The sequence below is a fragment of the Camellia sinensis genome, chromosome 9 (assembly GCF_055761805.1).
Source record: "Camellia sinensis isolate YWXY chromosome 9, ASM5576180v1, whole genome shotgun sequence".
NCBI classification, from domain to species: Eukaryota; Viridiplantae; Streptophyta; class Magnoliopsida; order Ericales; family Theaceae; genus Camellia; species Camellia sinensis.
Window position 1 is genome coordinate 61,583,090 of NC_138969.1, and position 8,751 is coordinate 61,591,840.

At 34.6% G+C, this 8,751-nt stretch overlaps 2 protein-coding genes across 2 annotated transcripts; both read left to right on the forward strand.

Moving 5' to 3' along the window:
* The first annotated feature begins 858 nt into the window (after positions 1 to 858).
* LOC145798614 (uncharacterized) lies at positions 859 to 3,316 on the forward strand. Its single transcript, XM_082886865.1, has 4 exons — positions 859 to 940; positions 1,763 to 1,872; positions 1,972 to 2,128; positions 2,812 to 3,316. The coding sequence occupies exons 2-4, from the start codon at positions 1,786 to 1,788 to the stop codon at positions 2,994 to 2,996; spliced, it is 429 nt and encodes a 142-aa protein (XP_082742991.1). The 5' UTR covers positions 859 to 940; positions 1,763 to 1,785; the 3' UTR covers positions 2,997 to 3,316.
* Positions 3,317 to 3,626: 310 nt separating this feature from the next.
* On the forward strand, positions 3,627 to 7,481 carry LOC145799468 (uncharacterized). The gene is made up of 4 exons (XM_082889056.1): positions 3,627 to 3,652; positions 3,846 to 3,995; positions 4,392 to 4,677; positions 6,783 to 7,481. Exons 1-4 carry the CDS (start codon positions 3,627 to 3,629, stop codon positions 7,212 to 7,214), a joined length of 894 nt encoding a protein of 297 aa, XP_082745182.1. The 3' UTR covers positions 7,215 to 7,481.
* Positions 7,482 to 8,751: the final 1,270 nt, after the last annotated feature.

Here is an 8,751-nt window from a genome sequence, read left to right on the forward strand (position 1 = left end):
ATCCAAGTATGCATAGGGTTTATTTTCCTTTGTATCACTCTGCAAGCTTTGTCTATTGCATTAATTTTGCATTAGATTTTGGTCTACATGCCTTGAATATGTTTCAGTATCTTTTGTAAATCTTACTCATAATCTTACTCTTTTTATAGCTCTGTATCTTTTGGAAAATATTCTCAATACTCCTTTTTTCAAGCATTTTTTTTGTGCCATAGATCTGTTTTTATTGTGATGACATGGTATCTTCCTTGGCTTGCAGTCAGTATATGAGTGCATTGAATATTCACTAGCTAGCAGTAAGTATTTAGGGTTTTAAGCTTGTTGAGTTGAGTTGAGATGAGAGTTTGCTTGCATGAATGCACTGTTAAGGGAGCTTTGTTCGTACTTTTTCAGTATTATTTTGGCTTTATAGCTTAAATATGATTTCTGCTTGAAACCTCAGTGTAGGGCTGTACTTTAACTGTCAAACTGCAATCCCATTTCACCTTACTGTTCCCAGAACCTTGAGGTTGTACACGTGTAATTGAAGAATTTCATTGGTTAGCCAGGGACATGGCCCTTTCATTGCTGTTTTCCTACTCTTATATACTCGTAGAATCTTGCTTGCCTTTAACTTTCTTATTGCCAAATATTTTGTTTTGAAAGTAGCAACCCAATTGATCATATTAACATGTATTGTTTTGAAATTTTATTGCTGAATAGCCATTGTGCATACATAATTCTTATGGATTCAATACATGACGTGAATTTTCAGATTTTAGAGCATCAGATTTTAGTAAGTTGGTTTGTTTGACATGCTATTGTAGCTGATTTTTTTGTTTTTGTTTTCAAGATTGAACCAGGTAGTCAGGCTGAGCAAGCTCCTCCATCAACTGTATTTTTGTTGGCTCCTGGGGATATGCATGGCTTCAAATTCTTGACCATCTCAGTTGCACCTAGTCCGGTATTGTTTCTTTAATTTCATCTGTTGTCTCACATGTGTTCTCCATTTCATAGTATCACAAGTATATATGCATCAGAAGGTTTTGTGAAACCCTTTGGCTGCTTGTGTTTGTTTATATCAGAAAAATTCTGGCATAAATTCACCGTAGTTAATTTTCCAAAGCAATCTCAGAAATCAGAGCAATGCATATTATTTGAAAAACATTGTTTGTAGCATGACTTTCTCTTTAATATTGCCAATGCAATTGCCATTGGAAAAACATGAGATCTTTAGAGCCACTTTACTAAAGACTGGATATGCACTGATGTTTTTATTTCTAATTTTTCTTTTCCCCCATTTGTTTTATGTTTGAATATCTTGTTTATTGTGCCCTTCCTTCTATTTGAATGTCTTTTTGGAGTGTTGCGTAAAAATCAAAGCATTGATGCTGTTTGCATTAGCCTCGCCTGGAGTCCAGCCTCAATAAAGCCTTTTAAATACACAAGTTTTGCTTTGAGTGGCTGTGTTGTTGTTGTTTCTTTTTCTCTTTCTTTTCTTTTTTTCCCTGTTGCTAAATGAATTTCTATTTTCTAGTATGATGATATTCTCATTATGCCATAATCTTTGTTTGTTTTGAGGAGTCTCTCATTTTCTCATCCTATATGCATGTTATATTGTGATACTCTGTTGATCATACAGATTTTATATCCTTTGTATCTGCGGTATCTTTTGAATGTTACTTTTTCTCTTGTTGAATGTGATGAGCATCTCTCAGTTACTTTTGAAAGAGGTTTAAGTTGAGAATGTATGTATTATGACTTTCGGGCTCTCAAACTGTTTCAGGAAGGCCTCCACCTGCTGCTTCCATGGCAGTTGGACAATTCTTTATTCCAAAAGATGGGGAATTAGAGTTGTCTCATCAGTTGTTGCTTCTCTCAACTTATTCTCCGAAGGTCAGCACTTCCATAAAGCAGCTTCTGGACGTGTGATTTAATCTGGATTATATAGTTTTATTCATCTACTAACGGCTTCATTACTTAAATTTTGCACAGGACATAATATTGAAGGAGGACCATCCTCTTGATTTCAATATGTCATTTGCTATTAGCTTAGGTCTTTTTCCTGTTAAACTATCTCTGGAAACTACAGGATGTGGAATAAAAAAATCTGTACTCCCCGTTGAAGAGGCTGGAGATCTGGAGAATGGCAGTAAGGCTTTCTTTATGTATTTATTTTCCATGAAGTCAACTTGATTTCAGACATGGATTATATATATATTAATTTGTGGAATATGATGAACATAAGTAACCTCATTAAGGTTTTCCTGTAGATGATGATCTTGTATAATTTGCGCATAGTTGGATTGTAGCCCCTTCTTTTGTGTCTCTTAATTGAAATTTTACTTATCAAAAAAAAAGAAGAAAGGCTTTTCTAATTGTCAGGTTTTCATACCCTGACAACATCGGCCTCTCGTGGAGATTTAAAAACATGGAAAAGATGGTTTTCTGAAATTACAATTTAAATATGAATTTTCCATTTGTTGAGTGTTTAGAGTTTTACTAAGGTGTTTTAACCTTAACATTGACACAATAATAAACCTGTCAGTTGATGGCAGTTTCCTAAATGGTAGGATTTGGACTTACTAGTATGAATCTAAAAACCTTAACTGAAGGTTCGGGTTTTTTTGGTATTTTGAATATTGTATATCTTCTTTGGTTTGATTTAAATTTGGATAGTTGGGGCATCATTATTCTTCTTTTCAATGTTTAGCTTAAAAAATTATGATCTCTGGATTTCCTTACTATCAGAGGTTTTTTTTTTTTTTTTTCCATTTCTTTTGATCAGGTTTTTGTTTTCTATTTCTGCTAAGGGTAGCTCTTTCCTGGTAGCAGGACTTTGCAAACTGCACTGTTTTCCACCTGTGGCACTTGCTTGGGATGCTACATCAGGTCTTCACATATTTCCAAATTTGTATTCTGAGACAGTTATGGTGGATTCTTCACCAGCACTCTGGAGTTCAACTCAGGGGTTCAAGAAGACTACCGTTTTGTTACTGGTATTGTCATCTAATGTTTAATAAGTTTCCTGTCTTGTAATAACCATACAATATAGGATTAATACAATTCACAGTTCTATTTCTCCAACCTTAAAAATTAAAGGTTTTGATTTCTGCGTTTTCTGTCATATTTTATTTATTTATTTATCGTTTGTGTGTGTGAATGGGGACTAGTGATTTCAGTAATTTGTGTTTGCCACGTGTTCTGGTTTTTGCAACTAACTTCTGCAGCTTGTTGGGTTGTGCGCTGCTATCTGTTACATGGCGATTTGGCTTGGATACACAGACATGCACTTAATCTTTGGTGTATCTATGACTTTGGAGCATGTGTGGCTCAGCAGGGAGAGCTAAATAATCAGTTGAAGCAGTAGCTCTAGAAGTTCTACGTATGCTATTCCAGTCTATATCTCTACCAATGATAGGAATCGCCACTTCTTTTGTAACTGACTTTAAATACAATAGTTTTATCTGTTTCTCATTCTTCAGATGTTCTAGCCAATTCGTATTCAAGCTTTGAAACTTGATGTTGTTGATGAATATTTTTTTAGATTGTGAATACTTTATTCATTTACTTGCCTAGTGCTCATGTTATAGGGCTGTAAACAAGCGAAGTCATGCCAAGTAGTTGGTTGCTCAAATTTAGCTTGAAAAATGAACAAGTTTCAAAATGAGTTCAAGTTTGACTTGTTTACCGTTGAAAATGTAGCGTGATTTGTTCACATACCGAGCTAATCCCAAAGTTTGTCTCGTTTTATAGTATTAGATGTGTGTTCACTGAATGGTCTCAGTGATCTCAGCTTTTCAAGTCTTTTTCCAAGAGCTTTACACTGCTTTTGGTAGAACATGCTAATTTTTAATATACTGTTTCAGATATGAAGCATGGGTCATTTATAATTTCTTGGCATTGTGCCTGGCATGGGTGGGTGGACCAGGAGCTGTTGTGTTGAGTTTAAGTGGTCGGGTTCTGAAGCCAAGCTGCTATCTGATGACATGCTGCTTTTCTCCCATTCCATTAGATGGGTGAGTATGTTTTAAATTAACCAGCCATCTATTGTGATTGGTTTTTGATGCATGGTGACAACCCTCAGGGTCCAAGTAATTTGAGGTTTTATTTAATGAATTTTGGAAATGATTGGAAGGGATAGTGCAATCTTTATATTCCTGAGTTGGAATGATTTGACTGGACTTATAGGTTCCTCATTCTTGTCTGTCACCCATGATGTTTTTGAAAATTTGGGATGGTACATGTTTTTTTTTTTTTTGCCTGACAATATGATGGGTATAGTTTAGAACTTTAAGGACAAGTATGGAGATTATTTTATCCCCAGTTTCATTCCAGTGATCCCACATTTGAAGATTGCATCTCTTAGTTCATGTTTGATGAATCACTTTTCTGAAACTGTTAAAGCTATGCAGGCGCTTCATACGGAGATGCAAGCAAGGTTGTTTGCAGTTTGTGATACTTAAGCCTGTTTTAGTGGCAGTTACATTCATACTTTATGCAAAAGGGAAATATCATGATGGGAATTTCAGTGTGGACCAGTCATACCTTTATCTCACCGTCATCTATACAGTATCGTACTCAGTGGCGCTCTATTCGTTGGCCTTGTTTTATGTGGCGTGCAGAGATTTGCTTCAGCCATTCAATCTAGTTCCAAAGTTTATCATAATCAAGTCTGTTGTTTTCTTGACCTATTGGCAGGTAGGATCTTGTCTAATTTTGTCATTATTTTATCACTGAATTGAATTCCCAGCCTTTTCTGAATCCTAATTCTAGAATGGTGCATTCCTTATATTAATGCCTTACTTTCTGGGATTTTATTATTTACAAGAATAATTACATTTTATCCCCTTGAGATTTTTGACAATTAGAGAGACCATTCTTGTGGTTTCTGAAGTTACAGTTCCCTCCATTTTTGTTTCCTATTATAGTTCTCCTTCCCTACTATTATTCGACCATTATTTTATTGACATATGCTTTAGTGATTAAAGTTTTCTCAATATCAAGATGACACTCTGGCTCTTATTTGATTTCTTGACTGAATAACAATACTATTGTGCCCTTACAAAACTATTCTACAACCAATATCCATGTGGAACCACTACTCACATTATTGTTCAATTTTGTTTTATGTCCAGAGCCAATATGTTATCCTTAATTCACACTGTGCTCCAACATCAAACACTATCATCTCCACTTTTAACCATCAATATTTTAGTCTTTGCAGACCCTTTTATCTCCTTAAAGCATCCATCAAGTTCATAGATGATCCAACAAATGGTTGCCACCACCATGACAATGTATTGGAACCGCCATCAATTATCTCTCTATTTCCATCACATCTGCAGAGTTAAACCTGCCACCATGTCCATCTCTTTAGTCAAAATAAATAATATCCTATTTCTTTATGTTTTCTTCGAGTTTCATTTTTCTTCATTCCCTCCCACATGACTTTCTAGAACCTGTTATGTCCATCCATTTCAATTGATCCCTTGTTACTGATAGAAGGAGAAATAAGTGGTAGGGATTATATTATATGATTTGAACCTTTGACATTTTGTATCCACGACAAACTTGCTTCCAGGATGTGCCACACCTATTCAATTAGTCAAGAAGTAATTATTGAATGCAAATGGACCCTTTGTTGAATAAAGGAATTAGATGTTATTAAGAAAATATCATAAAAGAATCATGGAATTTGATAGAAATGGAGAAAGGAATTGATAAAATCTTCCTACAAAAAGGTACTTATATATTATGGGACCTAGCATATTATTTCATAACATGGAATTGAGGACAATGGAAGAAAGCTGCCATGACCTCTTATTATCATCAGTGTTTTTTATCTTTCCATGTTTGTTGACAATTCACATTTCCTCATGATGGACCCCTTGCCACAGTTAGTCAAACCTTGCAGCAACTCTCTGAACACATCAGCATTTTGATGTGTAGTAGATTCAAAACTGACAATTGTGCCCACTGCAATTATTGTCATTATCATATTTCATCTTCATCTTCATCTTCCATAGCTTTTTTGTGGCTGCCACAATGAAAACTGTCTCTATGCCAGTTGGTTTTTATTTTCCTCTATTAACAGTATTATGGTGATCAATATTTGAATAGAAAAAAAACAGATGGTAATTGATTGTTTTTGTTTGGTGGTGAGACAATTGGAGGATAAGTGATGAGAAGGACATCCTGTACATTCATGAATACATATTTTCTGACTAAAATAGCCTATGTAGGAGCCGCTTGGCATTCTTTATCTACTAACCTGTAAGGGTTGGGGGAAGGTGGTTTGATATGTCAATAAACCATTGGGGAAGCTAAGTGTAATGTAAGAAACCTAAGGAGAGTTTTTCTAATCGTAACCTCAAGAGAGGTCACTGTAATTTTCCTTTTCTAGAAATATAATCAAGGTGTAATAGTTTGTGATGTGAATTTTGTGATCACTTCCTTCTCTAAAAAAACAGCTGGTGCTTGATTAGTTGTAAGAATGCCAACTCCCCAAAATTGTAGTTAAATAACTTGTATGTTTAATGCTGGAAGCAATGCATACCTTGGAATACCTTCTGAATGTGGCCCAAACAGGTTTCTGGGTGCCTTTTTTTTTTTTCACTTTGTTTCTTTTTGAACAAAGGAAATTGGTGTAAAGTGTAAACAAATAATACAGTGTGCATGGTTTCCTATTGGATATGCATAAAAATTGTTTTTTTTGCTCATATTGTAGCTGGATTTTGCATTGATATAGATGTGGGATTTGTAAGACTTCCAGTATGTTTCTTATTATCTTTCTCTTCCATTAGGGTGTTCTTGTTTTTCTTGCTGCAAAATCTGGATTTATAAAGGATACAGAGGAGGCTGCTGAATTCCAGAATTTTATAATTTGTGTTGAGATGCTTATTGCAGCTGTGGGCCACCTTTATACATTTCCATACAAAGAGTATGCTGGTGCCAATATTGGTGTCTCTCGTGGGTTCACAGCGAGCCTTGCGCATGCTTTGAAGTTAAATGACTTTTACCATGACACAGTCCACCAGGTGAGTTATTCTACTTATCTTCTGCTCATGGGCTCCTTAGAGACTGTATCTCATTTTTTAGCTCTGTTTGGTGCATCTTATGGAGTTGCTTGTAGATTTTTTTATTTAGGAAATGTGTGCCAAAGTATTTGGTGCGCTTTTGTTTACAACTTACAAGGCAAAAATAACTTAAATAAGTTGAAAAAGACTTATTATTAGGAAGTAGGGGAATGGGTGTTTTCAACTTTTGCTTTCTAATTATCAGCTATTAGCTTGTAAGAAGCTTCACCTCTAAGTTGCACCACCTGCCTGATGATCAGTTTTTATTTCATGTCTTTTCTGGAAAAAGGAAATTTAAATAATTTTAATAGTAGTTGGGCCTTGTATCACGGGAAACAGTGTTTCCATATAACAAAGAAATAATGCACAACAAAGAAAAAGTGTTTCCATATAACAAAGAAATAATTCTAATATGTTCCTTTAGAACTTGTGTTTAGAACTTTCTGTTTTTAGGTTGTTAGAGGGAGATGAGTTTTAAATTTTCCTTCCCTACGAGGGAGAGAAAGATGAGAGGGATGAAATGTGCTTGTCCACTAGGTGTTAGGGTTGGGTTTGGCCATGCATGGTGGTGTCCTGGTGGACTGTGTCTTGCAAAGTCACCCAACCTAGGTGTTTGGGGAAGTGGATATTGGGTTTTGTTTTAGCCATGAGGCTATTGGTTGGTGGTGGCATGTGAAATATAGGAGGAAATGAGAAGGGGAATGGCGAGTGGGTCTGCTGCTGTAGAAAGGAGGAGGAGGGAGAGGGAATGAAGAAGAAAATAATAGAAAAAGACAAATTGAAAAAGGGGCAAAAGTATCTTTATATATATTTCTTAACACACGCTCAATTTAGTGTGTTAACGCATGGTTAACTTAACTAGAATTTGCAACGTTTGCACTTTACTCCAAATTTCAAGAGGGTTATGTGTATATTTTTAAACATGAAAGAGGTAAAGTGTTTTTGGACAAAACCATATAAAATATAATTAACCCAAAATGTTTGGAGATCTAATTGTGTTTTTATTTCAATATCTATTCGTGTGTATTTGTTTTTGTTTTTATGTTTGCTTGCATGTGTGTTTTGACCTTTTACCTCGTTGAAGTTCAAAATAAAATAGGAACATATTTAGATTTAAATGAAAATGGTAACTCCTATAAAAACTATTGATTGATTAGGTTGTGAACACGTCATGTGATTCTCTTTGGTTCTTGTTGGCATTAGTGCTAGTGATACATGGTGTTCTTGCAATCTTTTGTCATCTTCTGTTATCTGTGTTGCTTATCATTAAGGATTACTTCAACTCTTTGAAGTTTTGGATTGTTATATGCATTTCTATTAAATTGGTTTATAAATAAAATTATTTAAATATGATTTTAGATGTAATTAATAATATATTAATGTCTTCCTTATTTATTTTCTTTGCAGATTGGTTTTTGATGACGTTTGGAAGCATATTTGCAAATCAAGATCAAGTGTTGAATTATTTATTTATTTCCTGAACTGATACTTAGTTGTAGTTGCAAATCAAGATTGAGTGTTGATTTTTTTTGTGGACTCCACATTAGTTCATTTTGGGATTTGCTTTGATGATTTTTTTGTTATACATAATGGATTATTATTAAAGTTGTTTGATGGATACATTTTGATTTATAATATAATGGTTTAGTGAATTTTTGTGTGGAGTGGTGTATAATAGCTAGTGGATTTCTTAGTA